The sequence below is a fragment of the Nilaparvata lugens genome, chromosome 1, assembly GCF_014356525.2.
Source record: "Nilaparvata lugens isolate BPH chromosome 1, ASM1435652v1, whole genome shotgun sequence".
NCBI lineage: Eukaryota > Metazoa > Arthropoda > Insecta > Hemiptera > Delphacidae > Nilaparvata > Nilaparvata lugens.
In genome coordinates, this window is record NC_052504.1 from 77,274,399 (window position 1) to 77,300,192 (window position 25,794).

At 35.8% G+C, this 25,794-nt stretch overlaps 1 protein-coding gene across 1 annotated transcript in view; it reads right to left on the reverse strand.

The window, feature by feature from the left end:
- LOC111054721 (protein glass) overlaps positions 1-25,794 on the reverse strand; it is a 32,130-nt gene extending 6,336 nt beyond the window's left edge. Inside the window, exons 1-7 of the mRNA XM_039443787.1 lie at positions 25,580-25,794; positions 19,947-20,234; positions 11,297-11,530; positions 5,643-5,889; positions 4,929-5,141; positions 2,012-2,302; positions 674-837 (exon numbers count right to left, since the gene is read on the reverse strand). Coding sequence (XP_039299721.1) covers positions 674-837; positions 2,012-2,302; positions 4,929-5,141; positions 5,643-5,889; positions 11,297-11,530; positions 19,947-19,963 — 1,166 coding nt within the window. The 5' untranslated portion in view covers positions 19,964-20,234; positions 25,580-25,794. The remainder of the gene's footprint in view (positions 1-673; positions 838-2,011; positions 2,303-4,928; positions 5,142-5,642; positions 5,890-11,296; positions 11,531-19,946; positions 20,235-25,579) is intronic.

A 25,794-nucleotide genomic window follows, 5' to 3' on the forward strand; every position in this document is an offset into this window, starting at 1 on the left:
TATTTTATCTTATAATCTTTGTTGTATAGTGTTTTAGTTTTACTTAGAATTGTATTGGAGGGTTAAGTGTAAGAGAGGGCCGGCTGCGCCCTAACTTCGCCCTCTTTTAATAAAGGCAGCTAATCAATCAATCAATCAATACCATGAAGAATCCATCCTCTAAATCTCATGGATTTATATCGTACCGAATTTGAAATGTTCTGTCACAAAAATTCAAATTACAGTCGCTCATATCTCGAAAAGTAATGATCGGAAAAAATGTTTTCCTGAGAAAACTTTTTCATTTTGATAGCTTGATGATATACAAATCGAAAAACTTAGAAAAATATCACGAGTAGAAAGTTTTTTTTTAGCCTTTGCACAGCCTTAAATGCTGTAAACCTCTCCGAAGATTTCTGCTACTGCAAATATTGACTACAGAGTGAACAGTTGAAAGGAAATTCGATTAGTGGTACCATCCAAAAATTATTTGCCAGCCCAGGAATTGAACCCGGTTCCTCCTAATTGCTAGTCAAGCGCATGCTTACCCTCACACCAAAGCAGCAATTTCTGGATATCTGCGCTCATTTTATACTATGTCTCAGAGGCCAGTCAGTATATAGATGAAAATTAATGAGTAGAGTATAGATAGGTGTATAGATATATATAATAATTTGTCTGTGGCTAGGCGTACCTGACGTGAGCGGTGAGGTTGGCGGCCTGACTGAAGGACTTGTTGCAGTCGTCACAGCGGTATGGCTTCTCGCCCGAGTGCGTGCGTAGGTGGGTCTTGAGTGTGCTCGGTCGCGCGTACGTCTTGCCGCAGATGCGACACTGGTTCGGCCTACCCAACTCCACCTCATCAACAATTCAATATATTTATTACCAAAAATATTATATACAACCAATAATATAAAATAAAAACAGGCATATCATCCATCAATCAGAACAAGATTAAGCTAATATTTATAGAAAGATTGAATTTTGTAAGTAAATTGAAAATGATTTATGTTGACATGCTACGAAATGTGGGTGTGGAGGAGGATGGAGAGGATCGGCTGGATGGATAGGGTGCGGAATGAGGAGGTACTGCGTAGAGTAGGAGAGGAGAGGATTATTATGGCAGTGATGAGGAGGCGAAAGCGATACTGGCTGGGACACTTGCTGAGGCATGATGGCCTCCTTGTAGTGGCAATGGAAGGGACTGTGGAGGGAATTGAATCGAATCGATGCCTTTATTGAAAACCTAGGAGGGCGAAGTTAGGGCGCAGTCGGCCCTCTCTTACACTTAACCCTCCATACAATTCTAAGTTACTACTAGAACAAACATCATAAAACCATAAATTAAAGTTGAAGAAAACAATAACTTCAACAAAAAATTTACATCGAGAGAAAAAATGAATATAATAAAAATGAAAAAGGAAAAACTCTTCCAAATGAAAAATTAAAACTGGAATTTTTTTCGAATTTAAGTTCGTAAAAGGTTATTATGCAAAAATAAAGAGAAAAATCAATACAGTCCAAATCCATAGATTACTCCGGTAGAAGTAAGGGAAGAAAGAAAAAATAAAAAAGGAAGAGAGAAAGAAGGAAGAAAGAAAGGAACACACACATCCACACACCCACACCCACAGTTACGAGTTAGGGAGCATTCCAGCCGAGTCCACCACCTCTGATCCACCGAAAGACAGCCGCGCTGAACCGACGAGGGAGGGAGGGTGCTGGGGTGGAGGTGAGTGAATATGGTGGATGATGTCAGGGAGGAGGGAAAATACTTCATGCTAAAGAGAATAGCACAGGACAGACGGGAATGGAGAAGGAGGGATCATGTATGGACCTGCCGTACGGTAGAATACTGATGATGATTATGCTTGTCCAATTAATCATTATTATTGTGAAACAAGTAAAACCTGCTAAGTAAATTTTTCATACACATGTATGTTTTGTTATTATGATTTGTGATGTGAAAAATAGCAATTCAATAACTGAGAGATTATTGAATAAATAAAATATATCTAATCTAAATAGATACCTGATCGGACGGCGGGGGTGAATCGGGTGCGAGCAGTTTAGTAGTGCGCTTGCTGAGGTGGTGGCTGGGAGGCGGCTTGGAGTGCGGATGCATAGGCGGCGCCTTGAAGCAGGCGGCAAAGGGATCCGGTGGAGGCGGAGGTGCAGTGGCGGGGGGGCCGGGGGCGGGCTGCGGCGGGGCTCGGAAGTCGGCCGTGAAGGAGTAGGTGGCCCCCGCGTACTGCGGACTCTGGTGGTAGACCGGTGACAGGTTGCTGCCTCCTGCCACTGCCCCGGCTGGTGTCCATTGCACCTTCACATACAACAAACCAAATTAAACAAAATTATTTTAAAAAGAAGAATTATTACAATTCACTTTTTGAAGACCTTTGTAGACCTCTGTAAATCTGCGAATTGTGATTTCATGATGATACTGTATATTATAATTTTGTGCTTTTGATATACTATCCAGAATCAAAAACTACTAATTTTGGAAGCTATCTTCATGATATTTTTCATATTGTAAACATAATGTTGATGTCAAAGATTTAACAAATATTAAATATAATTATATTAAAACTGAAAAATTGGAGTTTTCCCCTATATGAAGATCCATTTGTATGGAATCATAGTAGTTCAGCTCCGCAACATCTGTTTTATTTCTCCAATTCATATTCGGTATTATTTTAATCGTCAACATTTACTGTCATCTAAATTAAATCTACTTAGTGGGAATGAAAAGGACTGAAAATTTTGTGAAGTGAACAACTACAAGACTTAACCTATTTGGGACTATGTGTAACCTTATCTAAATTTGGGAGAGGAGTAGCACAAGGTTACCTTATTTTTTCTCTCCCTTTCATTTTTATGATGTACTTATTGTATGAATCAATAAAGAATAAAGAATATTTACTATGAATATTATTCAATACTCCTCATCCAGATATCAAAGTGTGTTACTATGAATTCGGTTTTTGGATTTCGGGCTGAATTGAATAATAAATATAGAAGAATGATTGAATAAGTACTGACTACTGTGTTTAAAAAGTATCATAAATTGTAACAAATAGTACTCATCTAGAAAGGAGGAAAATTTTAACCTCACCGTGTGTTTTAGTGCCAAGCCACATGAAGCGTTTTTCAGGCGGTTTCGCGGCGAACGAGTCGGCAGGGCAAGAAGCTCTCTGATTGGCTGACTATGAGCTGATTGGGTTGGCGTTCGTGAATCAGCTGATGAGCCAATCGTAGAGCTTCCTGCCCTTCGCCGCCAATGCAAAAACGCTTCATGTGGCTTGGGCCCAGAGGGTATAGAATACATTCTATAATGTTTTTCTGCTTGGCCGTTACTGTTCTGTTTTTACTATGGGCCGGTTTCCGAGCTCGGGATTTAGACTCGAGTTCTAGTTCTCGGGATTTAGACTTTAGTTCTAGACTTTAAACAGCTGGAGTCAGAAAATTGTCTTTCTGAAACGGAGCGTAGTCGTAGTCATTGTCACAGTCACGTTTGAATTCAATTTCAAAAAACTAGAAAATTAAACACAAAATAAAATAAAGAGAGAATAGTGTAAAGTTTCAGCTATTTTGAATTATTTAGAAATGTATAACTTCGTCAAGGAAAAACGTTTCCAATTATAGAAATGAGAAAATAAACTCTGCGACTACTGTTATAAAGACTGCGACTACGCCCCGTTTTGGAAAGCTAAATTTCTGAATCCAGCTGTTTAAAGTCTGGAATTTAGCTAAATCCCGAGCTCGGAAACCGGCCCTAAATCTACGTACTGTATAACATGGAAACGATTACCACACACACCTTGAGAAAAGCAACTCCACCATAAATTCGTATATTCTGGATGTGGAAATAGCTGTCCTTATTGCGACTAAAGTTGAAGTTGGCTTTGTCCGACAAAACAAAAAAAAAAAAAACCTTCAGCTACTCCCACAACTATAATACTGTATTATTCGGAATGCAACATCAGTTGTTGCATAATAGGATACGTTGATGATGCATTCTTTGCTTATTTGTGCTTATATGACCAAGTTTCAAACTGTAATCTCAATTCCATTATCACTAGCATGTTGTTAATCTATGGCGCTTCAATTTTCATTTGCATCAAAGAAAAAAACGTTGAGTGAACCGTTTTCTGTATTCGGTAGATGTATCAGGGGATGAAATCCATTCCTACGCACTCTATCGTGACAAAACACTATACCGTACTGAAAGTCCAATGAGTTGCCCATGATAAACAGCATATTCATAGCTGTCCGTGATTGCTGTGATTGAAGTTTTTTTTTTTTAATTGGAAGTTTATCAGGGGAAAAACTTCGAAACTTTCAGAGTTTTAGTCTGAATAGAGTTCAAGTAAAGTTTACTGTGTTGAAGGTTTACACATCTCGGGTTGCGGGCTGGAGTCGAAAAGATTCAGAAAGGAAGCGGGAGCTAGTGAAGCATTGCTTCTATTCAATTTCCGAATTCCACGATCACTTTGCCGGAACCAGACAATCGACTTCAACTCTAACGAATTGTTCTTAATTCGTTTAGTTAGAAAACTGAATTTTAGTAAAAAAATGACAAATCCTTATACCCCTTCCACATGAGGTCACTGGATAATTTATCAGTCTAACTAAACTAAACATCAGTCTAAGAATGCGTGTTTCGATGAATTACGTCCTCTGATACATTTACCAATCACGATAACGATCATGATGATGCCAGTTTTGATGATATTGAAATGCCTAGCAGTTTGAAACTTACCAAGATATGAACAAAAATAAGCAAAGCATGCTTCACCAAGGCAAATCAACAGAAGACTACGCCAAGGTTTCTATTCTGTGTCTCATCTTTTCCCTGTTTGTTCCGTAATGTAGTTATAAATTGAATTGACAATGAATATTAACGTAATATAAAACATACAGATTAAATGAAAGAGTTAGTTACGTACTTGAGGTATTTGGTCGTGTACCGAGGAGACAGGACACGGTGGGTAGCCGTGCATGGTCATGTTCATGCTGACATTGACGGACATGCTGGGGAACTGGTAGGGGGGTGCGGGGGGCGCCTGTGCCATGGGCGACATCTGGTCGCACCCGAACTGTGCACCGCCTTGTGCGCCATAACACCCGCCTCCACCTCCCGGAGACATCGACACCGCCATCTGTGCAACAATCAGACAACACGTCATACATGTAATAAAGTAAATCAAGTCAATAATATAGATCAATATTGAAAATCGCCACAAGGTTGTCTCCAAAGATTGGCAATAGCCGGACTCTATGGCCTGAACCATCGACTGCATACACTGCATACAGGTGCTTACAGATGAATATCGGGGCTACACTCACTCTAACTTATGGGAAATTGATTTTTTCAAGTGAAAATAAATTACTCCATTTTAAAAAGGTTACTTCCATTTTCAATATTTTTATGTAAATACAAGTAGCCTCAAACAAGAAAGTAAATGATACGGCTGTTGATAGAACTGCTTGAGTTGCTTTTTGATTTTACATTTATAATTCAGGTTAATGTATTAAACAAGTATATACTTGATAGTACTTCGCTTTGTTCGTTCAATGATATTGAAGTAGAGACACATGCAAACTGATTTGTTTCAAATGAATGAATAATCGCTTGCTTTGAGCTACTAATATGTACTGACCTGATGCGGGTGCACGGTGTATGAGAGGGAGGCCTGTGATGGCGGGGGCGGTGGAGGGGCGGCGTAGTGGTGGTGGTGACTGCCCCCGGGGGACTGCAGCCCTCCCGCCGAGGGGTGCACCACTGCATGCTTGAGGCTGAGCAGCACATCAGCCGCCATGTCTCCCTGCTGGTGCTGCTGATGCTGCTGCTGCTTGCAGTCCACCATTCCCCCCACTCCCATCTCTGATCTGCAATCGCAGCAATCACTGCCAAAACAACATATTCATCCATTAATTTATGCACCTCAATAATTTAGGGTTTCACCTTAATAATTAGTAACAATCTTGTTACTGGAATATACAGGATTAGTGAAAAGTCCGAGAACGGCTTAATATCTCATGACGGTGGGTGTGATTGGAGATCCTACTCAAATTGAAAATACTACTTTACTATGACTTTAAAGATATGGTTGAACTCTTTCCACTGTCGGTCTTTGTTTAGAGTGGGTTTCGAACTCCCTCACTCTATACGGTATTTTGCCCGGCGCCAATCAATTACTATGAATTGATAAAATAATTACTTTACTATAATTTCACTCACTGTGTGGATACTTATATTTCACTCACTGACTTAATAATAGTATAGAAGATAAAAGGATAAAGAGAGATAGATCAGTGTAAGGTAATGTATAAAGTGAAAGGCAAAACAAAGGTTAATTATGAATTTATTAATAAACTTTAAATTTAAGAAAATTTATAAAATTGATTTAAGTATAGTAATGATTCAAAATATACAAGATTATGGAGTTTTCGAAAGTACTACAGTTCAAGTTTAATTTTATACAACAAAATTTAACAAACAGTTCTTATTACTTTTATCAGGTCACTTAAAAAATAAGTAATTAAATCAAAATATTGAACAACTCTAGTTAAAAATATGATTATAGTCAAAAATAAGAGAATTGATAAATTTTAAAGAATGAATATGATTAGGGGAGCCTTGCTTTAAAAAACTATTATTTGTGCTTAGAAGTGAATTTCAACTGTAAGCTTCAAGAAATTAATTAAGATTGTGTCTTTAGATATGAATTTAAAGAGAAGTAATAATTAAGTTTGCTCTTTACTATAATGCTATAAAATTTGATATACTTATTTGGGCTTTTTAGGGTGGGATGGTGTGGATTTGAAATGAGGAAAATTGAAAATTCTAAATACAATCTTTACCTGGCTCAGTCAATTCCCTATAGGATAATTGAAGTCTGAGACCAAAAACTCACTCCTACACTGAACACTGTCCAAAATCCAAGAGACTCACAGCAACTAACAGCAACTCCCAGCAACTCACATCCACTAACTTGCAAGACAGGGTCTGCCTGTTTATATACTAGAACCACGATTTTCCACCCCTCATCACCCTTCGCCCTCTAGCTCCGCCTACCCTCAAACTCATCAGCTAATATTCTGCTTACAAATTGAATTCAAATATCAATTTGAATTCACTATAATGTTTATTATGTTATATCATTTTAAACTATGGCTCCCCTTCATTATTAAAACAAATGATATCATATATTTTATCAATATTTAAACTCTGAAGTTTGGATACTGACAATTGAATGCATTGATTTGATTAATACAGTAATCAATCTTATAAATCTGATATGGCAAATACTTCAATAATAAATACATAAAATGAACAAAATACAATGTCATACAGTACATCATTACAATCGAGTTGAATAAATCAAATTAATAAGATACCAATCAATTACTACTTAATTAATTAAGCAGGTTTCTTATACTCATTGTCAACATATTATGACACCCTATTATGATTATTGTTTTTCGGCTTTATATCAACATTGTGAAATTCAAAATCAATTTTATATCTGTGTTATCTTCCTCGGATGGTGCGGAAACTTTGGCAGAAATCAAAATTTGAACTTAACGTAATTGTTTGGACTATTTTTAATATGTGAAAATCCAGGAACTGAAGAAGTTTTGGGCAATTTGCCTGTTTTTTCTTTCCTAATTATAGTATGTGTATCACCTTGAATAAATAAATAAATAAATAAATAAATAAACATGTTTCAATCAAATATACTAATTTATTCTATTTACAAATTTGTCCTTAGCCTATGAATTCGGATTCAACTAACTTAATTAGCTTATAATAATTATTAAATTATAATTTATTGTACAACATTATATTCGTTGAATACTTTATACATATAGCCTAATCTACTTCATGACCTAATTTATAAATACATTTACTCATATATCATGTTTATCGTTTTATGTGATCACCATTCAAATAACTGATCATCAAATAATTGCTTCAATAATATTCATATGCTGACCACGTGGTAAAATTGTAGCATATGCTAACCACGTGGTTACATTGTAAACTACATAATTATCTATATTTACTTCTCTCCTAACTATATATCTATATCACTATTCACAATCTTCATTTACCTGCCATCAACTTATGCTATAGATATATACAAGGGTTAACACAATACACAGTGGGCCATGTGGTTTCTATTGTAAATGTGTCTGTGACTGACGTTAGGAATGCTGTTAGCAAATTTCTATGAAAGAATGATTTTGTTTCGAACTATTTTCAAAAGAATAATGCCCCAGCGTCTGTCTAGGTAAGCTATTCAAATGCATTCCCAATAGTTTCGAGAAATGGTTCTTTTTATTATTCTAGCTCTTCGAGCGTTCATATTCTTAAATACAATATGTTCAGAGCACGTGTTACAACACATAACAGAAATCTACAATTTTTAAATTTTAGGAGAGCACTTGTGGTCGCCATTTGTGGCTCATGGTCCACCATCTTGGATCCGCCATATTGAATGCAACTTAATTTTTTCTAAATAGGAAGGTGGTCATGCGATATCCGAATATTGGTCATGCGAATATTGCGGATCCATGCGATACATGATTTCGATACGAAATTTCAAGAAAAAATGAATGGTGGAAACCGCACATCGTTATCTCAAACCGTTCAGAAGATATTCACATTATTAATCAATATCATGCATATCAGAAATGAAATACATAAGTGGTATTGATTAATAAAGTGAATATCTTCTGAACGGTTTGAGATATCGATGTGCGGTTTTCACCATTCATTTTTTCTTGAAATTTCGTATCGAAATCATCGCATGACAACCTTCCCATTTAAAAAAATAAAGTTGCATTCAATATTGCGGATCCAAAATGGCGGGCCAGATTTTTGAAGTCACAGTAAAGTAGTATTTTCAATTTGAGAGGGATCCCCAATCACACCCACCTTAGAATCACAATCTTTTATGAGATACTAAGCCGATCTCGGACTTTTTTCTCTCCTTTCTGCTTCGGATAGTATTGATTAAGAATGTGAATAGCTTCTGATAGGTTTGAGCTATCGATGTGCGGTTTCCACCATTCATTTTTTCTTGAAATTTCGTATCGAAATCATATATCGCATGACCACCTTCATATTTAAAAAAATAAAGTTTCATTCAATATGACGGAACCAAGATGGCGGACCATATTTTTAAAGTCATAGTAACGTAGTATTTTCAATTTGAGTAGGATCCACCATCAAATTACCTTTGTGTATGAGATATTAAGCCGTTATCGGACTTTTCACCCACTCTGTATAACTCAAAATCAAATCAAATCCTATTACTTTTGTACCCTTCATAGTACAGCTCTTTTAAAACATGAAAAATTAAATAATCTTGTGCATTCCCCCTTGGGTTGACATTCGTCGAGGAATGGCTCGTCGTATCAAACACAATTTAAAATGTTTAAAGCAGTAGCAGACAATTTTTTGTTAATAACAAATGGAAGTTAAGTCACGTAGAAACCCTAAAACTAATCGTATGCGAACTGAAAACTCTGAGAGATCCTCTGTCGATTTTGCTTGACTACAGTTTTTAATGTTGAATACATAGCTTTGATAGTCTATATAGCAAGAGAAAATCGTTAACTGGGGAAGTAAGGTATATTGTGAAGGCAGCAAACGATTATCTACAGCACATTTGATTTCTGGAAAGCTGTAGTTTCTTAGAATTGATGACCAAGAATCAATGGAAAGTCTCATACAAGCTTGAATGCTTACCTATACATAATAATGCACAAAGATATGCATCAAATCGCACACATTGAAGTGTGATTCGAGCGCACACACATTCGAGGTAAGTCTACGCAACTGTTTTGCAACCGTGGCAAATTATTAGGAAAACTCCTAGAATATGGGTTCAAAGTTTCATGTTGATTGGTGAAAGCATTGGGTAGTTTGGTACGGTATTCCATTTTCATGGTATAACTTATACTCAATTGACATAATATTCAGTTAATATGTTTTCAAGTATAAGAAACTTGATATAAGAAGCACAACCTTATCTATTTCTTTATAGATTCGGTAATCAAGATAATCATATCTCTTTTTCGTAATCATAACATATTATTCTTTTTAGATTCATATCCTATTTCTTTATAGATTTGTTAATCAAGATAATCATAATTATCTCTTTATCATAATCATGACATATTATTCTAAAATGTCATATATTTCAAAAGCAACAATAAATTATTTTCATGTTAGGTTGTTGAATGCTTTCAAGAGTAAAGTTAGTAAGTAGTATTATATTAGTTCCTGTTTCAATAATCCTTCTCCTCACTATTCTAGTTTCAATTTTAGTCATGTTTTCTATGATGATAGAAAAATATCCATCCATTTCCGAAGTAGGCAAATAGAAACTACTAACTTCCAGCTTCAATGCTACATGGATCGAGGTTTGTTACTATCAAAAATGAAGATTGAATTCATTGGAACTATAATATTTTTCTCAGTCTCAGTGGAAAACATATTGGAATACGTACGAAACTACAGTTCAAAATTCAATTCGAGATATAATCAATTTCATTATGGTCAAATAGAAGTACAATACTATACTCAGAATACAAAATGGCGAAGATTAAATAATATTAAATGTCTGTCATCTATTGATTACGGAAAGATAAGAGATTATAGCCCGAAGTATGGAAATTCATTGATTAATTGGCTGGTAATATTCACAATTCACTCTCTTTGGATTTCACACTTGCATTCCACAATTCACAAAAATACTATCGACGAATAATTTGATTCATTTGAGAGCACTCTCTCTCACTTAATCTGCAAGCTGAAGGTTTACTAGAAGACACTGTTAGCCTAATACAATTCCAATTAATTTACAAAAAACTAAGAACACTCTCTCTCTCTTTCACTCATCTGCAAGCCAGAGGTTGAATAGAAGTCACTATTAGCCTAATACAATTCTAATTCATTCACACACAAGAAACAGAAGCAAACATAACACTGAAGTGAGAGAAACACAATTAGAGAACACAAAGCTAAAAGAATAAATGTAAGTACACAATGCAAATAAGGTCAAACAATATATGCTTGTGATGTAGAAAAGGGGAATGTAATTAATGCTTTCCCAATTGGAGTGATTCATAATCTAGGAAGGCTTTGAATTTAATTTTAAATTGAATTCCTTTATGCAATTGTTATACTGTACTTTTATGTGCTGGAATATTTATCGATATACAATAGAAAATGATGAAATAGTGAGTTAGGGACATACTTGAAATATTATTACATGATAGAATATTCTCAGACACATACTTATAGGTGGTTGGCGGGAATAGAGTGGCCAAAGGGTCGAGGTCGAGAAGCGAGAAGGAGGCCATATCGTCCGGGGGCGGCCACAGCGACTGACAGCTTTGCTCCAGACCCGGAGGCGGCATCGAGCCCCACCCGTCCATCATAGTGGCCCCTCCACCGCCCCCGCTCACCCACGTGTCGCCGCCTCCGCCACCGCTGCCTCCATCGCCGCCGCCGCCGCACTCACCGTTTAACCTGCAACAATCAATGCTCAAATCTCACCAACAAAATCCTAGCCAATGTTGGCTCAAATCAATATTGCAATTATTCAATTGGCTTGAAATTATAGCAGTAATGGCATGGCAATCATTTTATCGCTAATTTTTGTTGGTTAAGGGCCGTTTGCACATTATAGATTGCTAAACTCAATTAAGTTAATCGAGTTTAAGTTGATCTGAAAGTTTAAACTTGAATCGGTTTTCTCAGTGCATTTACTAATCCAGTTTAATTTAAACTAGTTTAGCGTTAAGTTGGTAATAGAATGTCATCGTTTAGGCTGATTTTTACAGGTTATTTGTTATTTGTTTACAAACCATCAGTAAATTGAGGTTATGTAGCTACTATTTCCTTGTTCAAAATCCACAGAGCTGTAAGCTGTACAGTAATAAAAGTGAAAAGCGATCAAGAAATTCTTCAAAAAATGATGAAATGTTATATTACTATTAGATACAAACTTATATTTAGTAGGCACCAAAAAATATATCTTAGAATGTTTTTAAAAAAGCGATTTTGTTACGCTTAAATCTACTATGGCCTTCCTCGTTTATTAGAAATCTCTAGAAAGCAAAATATCTCAGTTATGTGTTATTAAAAATATGTTTCCTAATCAAAGACCAATGTTAAAGATTGTCTTATTTTCTATCAAGTGGTTTATTTAATCAAATACTGGATTGGCAGTTGCTTTACTCAAGCAAAACCGTTAAGAAAATTCTCTATTATCCCAGAAATTTAAATAATTCGTTTTTGCCCAATTTTTCTCAGTTTTAAAATTTCTTCGCAGTCATCTTTATCAATCGCATTGAAAACTTCTATCAATTCCTCCATTATAATTATTTTTACATTCAAATAATGATTTACTATAGCTTAATATTATTATCGTCTACAGAAGCATTAAAAACAACCGTCGAAAAATAATTTACTATCAGCTGTTTTCCCATCAAATCTTTACAGATGTCAAGTTAATCCAAATTATTTGGTATAAACCTCCTGCTTTGAAGGTTTAAACTTTTCCAGAGTTTAAACTCAATACAGAGTTTAAATACTGTGCAAACGGAATTTCAGTTTAAACTAAAAAAAATCCAGATTTTGTTTAAGCTTTAGCTTAAACTTACACTGTGCAATTCAATTCAATTCTCTTATGTTTAATCTTGTGAAATAATTCAATTTTTCAATTGCTAGTATCTTTTTTGCTAGCAGTAGCCTATTTATCTCTACCTGAGTTTGATACAACATTGGCATTGCTATCATTGTCTATGATAATGAAGATTCTTAATCTTATTTTTATTCATAGTAATCAAGCAAGCTTGTGCGCAAGTGATTGATGTTTTTTTAGTGAGAAGATCATTATGAAGGATGATGGACATACAGGAGGTGGATTCAGTATCATCGAGAAGTGATTATGAAACGTTTACTGATTAAATTGTCTGCTGATCCAGCCTCAAGCTGTCACCAAAACATCGGGAAATCCAAGAGTTCGTCGATTAGGAGAGAATAGGCGGCGAGCTGAGATAAAACTTTCTAGAGATTTCAGCTATAATATCGCTAGAATTATTCATTTCAACAGCAATTAAACAAGGATCTGGTTTGATATTTATTGTGATAATTATTCAATAATTTTATTTTGCTATCATATTTGAACGATCTTATTTTCCGTAGGTAGGGATATTGCAGTACAGCACTGCAATTCGATCCCCAGAAACTTTCTCCACTAGCCCACTAGTACTATTGAAAATTGGCTTTTTCTTGTAGTATCCAATTACAGATTAAGACGTACTGAAACACACTGATAGAATTATCAGCTCATAAGCATCGCATAAATAAGTCCAAACGAATCCTTAAAATCGAGAATCATCATCATCATAAAAATCGCGACTTATCATCATAATTTTCACGTCAAGGATTAGGCTTATAAATTTATCTCTTTCCGGATTATAAATTTTCTCTCCTGTTCGGCTTTGATTTATTAATCTTTCTCTAGTAAATCTTCAGTATTGAGCTGTCAGAGGCATTCTTCCAAATGGCATTCTATTGGAATAACTGCACTAGTTGCGTCTATGTTGTGGATTTTTTCATGTAAAGGGAGAAACAGATAAAACCTTTCTCAAATCAGTATTCATAATTTCATAAATTCTAGTGAAGCACCTAGAGAGTGCTATACAAATACACTACAAAGAAATATCATTTCTGCAGCTTCAATTCTACCATCCATTTTTCGTGTGTGAATCCAATGCTCACTTTCATACTGACTTGTAATTTACGTAATTCATTGAACTTGTTCAGTCTATTAGGTGAATTCAATAGGCTATAAAGTAGCTAGTAGGATCATTGAAGCGTATCACAATAATTACCAATATTAGAGCTGATGTTAGGCTTGTTTTTGTTATTGGCGATTACTTGAAGATCCCCCCTTATTATTGAAAATTATTTCAGTAATGAAATATCATACGTGTTTTTGAAAATAAATTACTTAAGTTTTCATAGAAAACTAATAGAAGAGTATTTGTTTGAAGAGGCTCTCATACATTAATCACATTTTTTCCAAAAAGTTTTCATTTTCAAGCGAATAGTGTAAGCCCTGATTGTAAATGGTTTCCTAAAATCTTTCCAATTGTTATAATTAACTATGAGAGGCTTTTCTTTGAAAGCTATAGACTCAATTCCAATTCTCTGGAACAAGGGATAATTTCAAAATTTGAACAAAGAATGTCTGACACCTCAAAGCTCTATTTATTGTTTGATACATGATATTTTCCGCTGAAGTATAATAAATGGGTGTCATTCAACAACGATGAAACACGTTATTCATGATCAACTATATTTGAAAAACAACGTCCTTGTCAGTGTTGATAAAATAAATAAATTAATCTTTTCAACATTTTCTAGCACTCTTCGAGCGTTCCGTTTGTAACGACGGTAACTCATTTCGGCTGGAAATTAAAGATGGCTGGTTATTTTTATTCGTATTTTGAAGCCTGTTACAACCTCCAAGCTGGCGAATGAAGGTGCTGGCTTACATTTATTACTTTTATTTATATCTCTAGTCAGTTGGAGAGCGACTCGGCTGCAAATAGTCGGAAGTAGAATTATTGTAATCGATAAGTTGTCGAGGGGCGGGGCCACGATGTGTCCATGGATACGAGCTGATCTGTGATTGGTGGAGGGTTGGCCTGCCGCCTCCAACGGGCGTCCGTCGCTCCCCTTCAGCCAGCACGCGTGCGCCGGCACCATTGCAGACTGCAGTTAGCAGACAACCGATACTTCGCTCTCCGATTGCAGAGTCCACCGCCAAAGCACAACGCTGACCACAAATCTCATCATGCCACCAGCTAGCTTTCTTGTTCCCCTTTCCAAAGCCGTTTCAACCGCCATGGAAAGTTTGATGGCGCGAGTTTCCATTCGATTGCAAAACAACTTTTACGTTTCTTAAAAATGTCGCTAGAGGAATAATACAACTTATCTTTCAAATTTATTTCAATGTTGCGATTCAGATGCCTAAATCGGACGCCTTACCTATTCATTAGCAATCATGTAGTGTTTGATAGATGTATTCTTTACATCTTGTTGCAAAGGATAGTGATAATCATTGACGCACAGATTATCCTAACAGCCAATTTCAACTTTTTGGGAAACACTTATAATAGGATTCTCTGGCAAAAGACTGCAAAACTACCGTAGTAGTTCATATAATGAGTTTTCGAAGAGTGGGTTTTCGTTTGTGCGTATCCGCGTTCGGCTGCTTATGCGACTCCAAAACATTAAATCGTACCAATTTGTATCATATTTTATCATTTGAAAAGTTGATAGTACGCCATAATCGCCATTCCATTTAATATTACAGTAGATTTAATACTGAATACGCTATCAACTGAGTGAATATGATATGAATGAGTACGATTTATTTTTTGGATAGTTGATATTTTGACTAATCACATACGCGGCTGAACGCGAATACGCACAAACGAAAACTCTCCTTCAGTAATGTGCGACTGTCTATTGCTATTCAAACACATTGCGAATACTATTTGAAACATATCTACTTTAATCATCATTTAACCTGAAAAATCTTATGAAATCAAGGTAGAGTGTCCAATCTCTCTAACCGACTGATTTATAGTTTTCAACCAATCATCCAAAGTTATATATCATTAAACTCTGTGCTAATTCTAATTTATTTAGATTTTATTTGTGTCAATAAGCTATCTAGAATGCCTATCTTTTGAAGTTATTTCTTCAAGTAGCGGTGGGGGTCATAATCTTGTATACAAGCTGCTGAAATGAGATTTTTATGAGGGGTCAAAGGTTGTAGTAGACTGTATAAAATAAGGAATGACAACATAAGAGCTGAATTGAATGTAGAACCGCTATTGGATATTCTGAAGAAATATCGGGAAAATTGGTCTACTCATTTATTCAGAATGCCATCCAATAGGCTCCCAATTTTAGCATGGGAATACAAACCCGAAGGAAAGCGAGGCATAGGAAGACCAAGAAAGAAATGGATGCCGGTACAGGTCAATAGAGCCTAATCCTTGTAAGAAGATGATGATGATGATGTGGTGGGGGTAGCAGAACAGGTACCTCGTAAACGGATTCTTGAAAAAAATTTAAGTTGTGAACCACGATTTTTCCAATCCAGGAAATACCCCGACTTCTGTTATCACTTCCAAAATATATCAAATGTTAAAAAATATACAGTTTTTCTCGAATTTTCATTTTTTCATATTGAAATGGCTACTTTTCAAGTAGGTATCTCAAATTACAGAAATTCCAAAAAAAAGCGCTTCGGAAAGATATAGATTTTCATGAACGAGTCAATTCACTCCTTCTTGTTAGAGGTCACAAAATAATAGAGAAGTTATATTCACTGGACAGTACAAGATAGATCATTTTTCCAATGAAATGAAATTTCATTTTTGTCAATGAAATTATCAAAGCAAATCAAGTACAGTTCATTATTGCACACTTGCTCTTTTTTCATTTGATGGAAATAAGTCGTTTTATTCGATTAATCATAGTAATTGGAATTTACAGTAGGCTATTAAATTTTCAAGGTGTCAAAAATGTAAGTGGTTACTAGATTCCAGTGGCAATAGAGCTGAAGAGCGATGTATTATAATTACGATGAGCAATAAGAAAAGTCTCGTGCAATGTTGTCATAGTCTATAGCTACTCGACCAATAATAGTCTTCATTACGCTTCTGTTATGAGTGAATAAATATTTCATAAATATTTTACTGCTTTAGCAGCGCTACAAACTGGTGGAGCCCGACAAAACAACGCAGAAAAGCCTATACGGTGAGGGCTGTGATCTCCACGTTGTTCTGACGGTGCTCTGTTTTGACGGTTGCCTACTCTGCCCCTGAACCCTGAACGAAAGCAATTTCCTCCCAAACACAACACTAGAATCAGCGCCTTCTCCAAACGCTATCCGGAATCATTTTTCCTGTTTATCAATTGAATAATAAAACAATTGAGGAAGATAAAAACTAGAATAGGGAATATAAGTTATATTCATAGATTTCAAAAATTCCTGCATTGACATTTTTGTAAAAAATCTGTTTAGCCAAAATGTAATGATTGTAAATTAGAATGTCATGTCACAGTTCAATGAATTCCATAGAATTACTTGAAACTCAACAAACATCTACAAATGATTTTTTCATGTAGAAATAACAATAATAATGGTAAATTATTTTAATGTAAAAATAGAGATTTAAATAGGAGCTCAATCAATACACGCGAAAAAAATAATTATTGTTTTTATTAATTTTACATTAACTATTAATGAAGTTATATGTGACATTTCGAATTACGTTATAAAGTTGTCGTATTACTGACTTATCAACTGTGAAATACGTAATGAAATAGTCAAATGAAAATAGTGAAATATATGTAAGTCAATAGTGAAATAGTTGACTCAATATTTTTGTACATAATTTTATTATTTCTGCATCTTATAGGTTGATACCGTATTGCGTAATTAGTTATTTGTGCAACTAGTGCGCAAAGTGCCACTTTGCTGCACCGTAAGAAACGTTTACGCCCGAGCCGTAGGCGAGGGCGGAATGGTTTCTTGAGTGCAGCAGAGGAACTTTGCGCACGTATTTCACATTAAGTTTTTCCTACAGTTACCATTGAATATGAAAAGTGGGTAATTATGGGTAAAATTGCCTGAAATGCATCAAATGTATATCTGTGTAATTTTATTATTAATGAATAAAATAGAATGTAGTATGTGTGTTTGAATGGCTGTGTGCTGTCAACTGCTGTCATCCACCACAGTCCACCCCATTAAGATTCTTATAACGTGCACCACCACACTATACCACAGTTACCAACTTAATTCTGATTTTACTGCACTGGTGCTCCATTTAACCTACTAACTATTTTGCGTTGCCATGTTGCAAATCTGGAGTGCAGGAAAAATTTTTCCCGCACTAGAGCGGAAAAGTGATTCTTTGCGTTCTGTAATCAGTGCAGCAATGGCCACTTTTCAACGTAACTGTAGGAAAAATAATTACTGTATTGCTCGTCGATGTGAAGCACTCGTAGATAAATAGCAATACAGTTAATTTTTGTAATCGGTTTCATATTTTTTTTAATAAAACACTTGGATATAATTCATTTTTCGTCGGTTATCCCTTCAACAGCAGCTTCGAGTGCTCGTGACTTCAAAACTTGATCAACTAGCAACTAGCGGGTTGTTATTTCTACATGAAAAATCACTTGTAGATGTTTGTATAGTTTCAAGTAATGCAATGGAACTCATTGAATTGTGTTATGACATTCTATAAACAGCTAGTTGTTCGTAATAATTGTTTAGCTAAACATAACGATGATTTCACCACTTATTGTTTGCTTTATATAAATGAAGTTCAATTACTCCAATTCAAGAAAATCTGATCCGACACACTCACACTAATTTCATTTCAATTCTATTACTATTTATCTCAACTACCTCGCTTTTCATCCCTCTTCTTTTATGATATTAGCAAATGACATTTTCATGATATAGTACATGTCAGCTAGGTTTTACTATACTTTTATTGATGAATTACTCAAATGATTATTATAAAATAATTATATTTTATAGTGAAATTTTTAAAGAAAAATATCTCGTATTTTTCAAAAATCTAGTAACTAAAACAATTTTCTTGGGTTTATGATTGATAAGTTGTTATGTTTAGTCAAAAAGAATCAAAAGTTAGAATATACTCAAGAATTGTCCGTAAGAATTTCGATACATTGGAAGTTTATTAAAGAACTGATAAAATGGTCTACACGAGCATGTGTAGCCAAGCCATGCCAGGTAGCATGACTACACATGTACCTGCATGCTACACATGCATGCTGAGTAGCCGCCACATGCCCCTCTCCAAGAATGTGGAGAGGCACGAAGAGACTAAGCTTCTGATATATCCAAGCAAGCAGAGAGTTGATTAATCTTCCAAACCCAGCCTGCTACTTCATAAGGTCACTATGACAACATAGACACCGATTAACAATTCTCAAATTGATTTGGATTTTCCTTCTTCAAAAGTGGCCCCTAAATGTGTAAACGCTAAGTTTTTGTACCTGTAACCTGTTCAAATAAGCGTCATGGCATTTACATATTTCCGGTAACCTGCAACCTGTAACAATAATGTCTACTGCAATCTTGAAACTGATCACCCTAGGAAGTGAGGATAAGATATCAATAATTTATTCAGTACGGTTCAAAAGCCCCAAGATGTCACAAACCATCACTTTTAACCTGGCCACTGACGAGCGTAAAAACAAGCCCACACGACACTTAGAATGCTCTACGATTGGCTGAGAAACAGATTTTCGTTAAAATTGGCTAATCGGAGGACTTTCTGAGCGGAGTATTGGCTTGAGTAAACATTCTTTGAGCGAACATTGGCTTGAGTAAACATTCTTTGAGCGAACATTGGCTTGAGTAAACATTCTTTGAGCGAACATTGGCTTAAGTAAACATAGGCTCGGTTATCATTGACTTGAGTAATACCAATACCTACTATTACTTGAGTAATAGTACTTAGTAATATTACGAAGTAATATTACTTAGTAATACTTAGTTCCACCTCGCCGTATATAATAGTCCAAAGTTCCCCAATGGCAAACCATACACTAAGGTTATAGTGAGCACAATACTTTAAATTTACACTTTTCACTTCGGAATAAAGTTCATTTTGATGTTAAAAAGTCAAGATATAGGTATTGGTAATACTCCACTCAGAATGTCTTCCGATTTGCTTGACAGTAGCCGGTTTTATAAAGTCAGATGAAGATTATAATTCCTTGAAGTATAAGTGGATATTTCGAATGATACTGCAACTCAAATAATATTAAGAGCTAGATAAAAATTAGTGAGGTAAATGCGGCAACTCACCCGTTGAAAGATCCCATGCTGAAGGAGCGCAGACGTTGGTAGGAAGGCTGGTGGAGGTCGTGCTCCTGCACAACTTCCTCCTGTTCCTGCACAACCTCCTCCTGTTCCTCCTGGTGCTGCTCGACCGGACCGCGTCCTCAGCTGGGCGACGCCTCTGTGCCTGTGACCTGCAACTCTGTGCAGACTCGCATCTGCGTGACATCCCTCGGTGACGGTGACGCACCTCCTAGCTCTTCCATCATCACTCACTTCGGCGCTCTTATATCACTACCGTACGAAAGCATGCACCTGAAACGAGACACATATTCATTCATGATGATACATGCAAATTACGTGCTTTGCGGCCCTAGTATCAGGATTGACTCTCCGTAACGGGATAGAAAATTAAGGTGAATATAGTAGTGGAAGGAAAAAAGATTAACGAACCTTCAATTCAAGATGGGATCGAAATCTACATTTTCAATTATAAAATGATTTTTGTGTGTTTTGAATTGTAAATTGAGTGTGTAGCCTAGTTGAAGTGAAACATAACCTAGCTAAATTTGGACTGTTGTGTAAATTAGAATTGGAACCGTTTTAGGTGTAAGCCTGTGGTACTTTTCTGTAAGTTGTGTAATTCTGAATGATTAAATAAATATATTTAACATTCAACTTCAATTCAACTATGAGAGTACAATCGAGAGTGAACTATTTGCATTAGCTCCATCATTAAGATTGACAATGTACGCATTTCTACAGCTCTGTTTTCCGAAGGAACTGGCTCTTCTAGCCAGAAAAAGCATACCTTTGGATCTTAAGCACTCGGGCACAATGATAGCTTCCACTGAGCGTCTACCAGCTGTTCTGGAATTGGAAATGCCATATACATTGAGTTCCGAACATTTCTAATTCCGCGTTCCCGCGATAGTTAGTGTCATTGTCCCTGTGTGCAGGCTGATTCATGGTTCTTGGTTGTCCAAAGCTGTTCACACTAGGGCCCGGTTGCACAAAAGTTGGTTATATTTTAACCGTAATTAATTTCAAGAAAACCAATCAGAGAATGCCTTTATGATAAGACGGCTTCTGTGATTGGTTCTCGTTGAATTAATTATGGTTAAAATTTAATCGGCTTTTGTGCAACCGGCACTAGAAGTGGTAAGCTCGGCTAGCTAGATAATATAATAATATTGCATGACTACAGTGTATCGACTGTCAGTAGCTCCATCTATTGTAAAATACATTTTTCAAATAATTTTTTGATAATCTTAATTTTCAGTGGATGATGCACGAAAAAGTCGTCCAAGGCTTGTGTGAGGAACGGGTCTGTTAACAGATGGATTCTGAAGCCGCGTGAAGTGATTTGTAATCACGTGATTGCCAGAGCAGCTGGGCTCAACCACTACCTCCGTAAACAGAGCCGTAGTGCGTTCGTGTGACGTCAGCACAGGTAGGGCTCCTAGATCAATAAAAACTCTAGCTGATATATAGATCAGCTGAAATCAACGAATTTTTATTGGTGTAGGAGGCCTAACTGTGCTGACATCACACGAATGCACTACGGCTTTGTTTACGGAGGTAGTGGTTGAACTGCATCTGTGAGATTGGATACAGCTATAACTCCAGGGATAATCACTTCCTTATTATACTGGCCTAAATTCAGTTTACATCAACTTGTAAACACAATAAATTGTAATACAATTTGATTGTATGATATACATTTTATTGATACTATATTTCACAATAGAATGAGGAATTAAATTGAATTTTGCATTCAATGTAATTTTCATTAATGAATTCCATAAAATAAGCGGCTAATCATATTTGAAAAATAATAAATCAATGTTGAGTATGATACAGAAGGCGAAATGCTATTAGGTTTCGATTTCCATGTTAAATTCAACTTTGAAATCAATTTCAAATTCTTGCGGGTTCAGGCACTGCCTCCGTAAACAAAGCCGTAGTGCGTTCGTGTGACGTTAGCACAGGTAGGGCTCCTAGATCAATAAAAACTCTAGCTGATATAGATCAGCTGAAATCAACGAATTTTTATTGGTGTAGACGCCCTACCTGTGCTGATGTCACACGAATGCACTACGACTTTGGTTGCGGAGGTAGTGGTCCAGGGGGCGTAGAGTTATGTCTAGGAAATCACCATCATAATAATATATCAATAAAGGTAATGTCTAGGAGAGCCAAACAGCAATAATAGAAATCTTCTGAAAATGAAAAATAAAAATCTAATAAGAAATGTTTTGGGTTGGAAAATAAATTTCGCCTTTCTCATCAGTTCCAAAGAAAAATAACGGAGATCAATTTTATTGCAAGTGATACTTTTCGTCCATTTCCATATTCTACAACCTTTTCATGCAAATATTGAAGTGATTTGAGAACTTCATAGGGTTACTATCGGAAATATTGGTGAGATCAAATTGGAGGCCGAGGAAGAAATTTTCTAGTCCATTGACTCCTCCATCCCTTCTACAATGTCAAGGCTTAGCTCAAGTTACTGTGCCGGACCGGACATTTGAAAGACTATGCCACCTACTGTACTGTAGCCTTTTCCCTCCAATAGGTGACACAGTCACTTCCTCTGTTGATGAACAGAATTAACCTGACTATTATTGGAACTTGGATGAAAGGACTTGGTTCATTGATTGTACTTGAATAAGAAGAAAGCAGACATGGAGCATCAATCCATTGCACGGATTGATAGTTTTTATTCTGAGCTACTAAAAGCTGCGTTTACACCAAAACTGTAAACAAAATGTTATCCACAACATTCTACAACTGAAGTTGTAGTCCGCAACTAAAGTTGTGCACAAAAAGTTGTCAATTTCTCTGTAGAAAATAAGTTGCTGTTCTCAAATTTGGAGAAACAAAGTGAAAAACTTTGTTCCAAAGAATTGTAGCTGTTGGGCAGTTGAGTTAGGCAGTAGTGTTGAGAATGTCAGCCCAATGAATTATAGCTGCGGCTGTTTGTGTCATTATAACCAGCCATTGTACAAAAATAACCCAAAGATGTACACAGTAGCAGTGACATGACAGCTGATCTTTAAGAAGATGACATTGATCTGTTGAGTGGTGAGCTGAGGTGGAACTGCATGCAGTATTAAAAACTTTCTGGGAGTGATCAGTAGTGACTGCGAGTGTTATGAGTGTTACTTTGAGTATTTGATCTCATTGATCAACCATAAAATCAAAAAACGTGACTCAAATTGAAGGGAAGTGATACCTTCTACAAGTTGCTGCTCGTTTTGAGCGCAGCAACAAGTTTTTTACATTTTGTTTTTGGTTTTTGACAATTTTGTTTTATCCCTACCGACACTGAGTGGAGCAACAATTTTGTTGAAAACAAAGGTTACCACAAGTTTACGACAAAATGATTCTGACAAAATTTATATGGAATGTGTGAACATTCAGTCATAGAGAGGCGTGTCTTGAGAAACAAATATAATAATAATAGTGATAGTAATAAATCAATCCAAATTAACATAAAAACGCAATAGTTTTGCGGAGAGGTCAAATCAAATCGAAATACTGATTTCAATTAGTATTAGTTTAATCTGCTGTGCACTAGAATGGTCGTTTGATAGAACCAGTCTTAAAATCAATGTTGTGTTTTTGCTGTATTTCTTTGCAACGTTTTTGCACTGAATTAGCTTATTGAATAGATGTTAAATAAGTTTATATTTCACGAATACTGTAAATATAAGATTACTTTTTGAATCATCGATGCATTTGAGCGGGAGTCATCAAGTCGCTTTTACACTGTGTAGCTGAAGAGCTATAAGATATATAGCTGGACTACATAAGAAAATGAGCTACATGTAGCTCGGTTGATTACATATATCCACTAGATACTACTAGGAAGGTCACTTAGAGCTTCCAGGTAGGGCAGCTACATGTAGCAAGAGTTCCTTTGATGTTTACAGAAAAATTTGGGGAGCTCGTATTTTGGTATCTACATAGATTAGATACATGTAGCTCTGAAATAAATAGCTGTGCGGCTCCAATGAATGTGATAAATGTAAACGCGGCTCCAATGAATATAATAAATGTAAACGCGGCTCCAATGAATATAATAAATGTAAACGCGGCTCCAGATTTGGACCCCACTAAACAACCGTGAAAATTCCCACACGACGGAACAAAGAAAATCAAACTCAATCAAGTTGAAATTCAATTCATTTATGAATTTCATTCAAGAGGGATGGTAAAAAAATTATCACTTTCTGCTTGATAAGTTTAATATTTTATGGTAAAAAGAATAATTATCACTTTCTGCTTGATAAGTTTAAATTTTTGAAGAATTATAATATTTAATGACAGAATTAATCATGCACACAGAACTCGAGGTAGAAATGCATGTTTGTTTCAGCTCCCAATTCATAGACTCTCTCTGCATGAAAAAGGACCGTATTCCTCAGGATTGGAGTTTTATAATTGTATTCCAGAGGATATTAGGTTGTGTAGTGGTTATAAAGTGTTTTTATCTAAGATAACCAGGACATTGGTAGAGGCAAGTCCCTATACAATAGAGGAGTGCTGCAATGCATTCTCAGGATCCCGATCCTGAACTTGACATGTTGCATGCCACTTGAGCCTTGCTCAAAAATGTGTGGCTTTACGCAACTAAATTGTAATAAATAATAAATATAAATAAATAAATGAATTTTATCATTTTGAGAATGATAATATTAATCTTTTCAATGATAGCCTAATGTTAATGATAAAACAGTTCATTTTAACATTCTTTTTTATTTTGAAACACTTCACTATGAGCATGGAAATCATTTGTGGAATACTACGCTCAAATTTCATTTGCCACTGTGTCTGCTAAGAACATTTTTCGTGAAAAACGAGTTGCTATGCATAAACTCAGGAAAGAGTTCATCCTCGTCGTTGGGCTCAGATCGTCTCATTGTCATAATCCACAGAAAATAAATCCTCATCTCATAGAAAGTCTGAATTAAAGAAGTTTATGAAAATGTCAGTCAGTCAAATTTCAGTCTGGGCTCAGATCCTCACATTGTCATAATCCACAGAAAATAACCGTGTTATTACAGAAAGGCTGAATTTGAGAAGTTTATGAAAATGTCAGTCAGTCAAATTTCAGTCTGTGCTAAGATCCTCATATCTCATAATCCACAGAAAATAGCCACGTTATAGACTGAATTAAAGAAGTTTTAATGACATGCTCATTAAGCTCATTTATGAAAATGTCAGTCAGTCAAATTTCAGTCTGGGCTCAGATCCTCACATTGTCATACTCCACAGAAAATAACCATGTTATTACAGAAAGGCTGAATTAAAGAAGTTTATGAAAAATTCAGTCAGTCAAATTTCAGTCTGGGCTCAGATCCTCACATTATCATAATCCTCAGAAAATAACCATCTCATAGAAAAGCTGAATTATAAAAGTCTGAAAATTTTGAAGTTACTCAATTTAACTCGAAAAAAGAAAGCTCTCGCTCACTAGAACAATATTTTTTTGTAAAAATGTCGCAAAAGTAATAGAGTAGCAAATCTCATAGGTAACTACTTCTCAATAAATTTGATTGATTGAAAACCTTTAGTGAAAACTACTAAAACATTCTTGGAATATTCAAGTTTAGCACTTTTATAATATTAACTCATTCGAAAAGTCCACCCACCTTCATTATTGACTATAATCCGATATGGTTGTTATGAAGTGCACTAGAAGACTGAAGAAGAGTTGAAAACCGATCGGCCTCATTGGATGCTAAAGTGTCCGACAGCTGACAACCCCCACTATGCTTATGCACGGTCACACACACACACACAAACACACACCACAAACCACACACTCACTCACAGGGATGTGAGAGATTGTTTTTCCTCATGGACT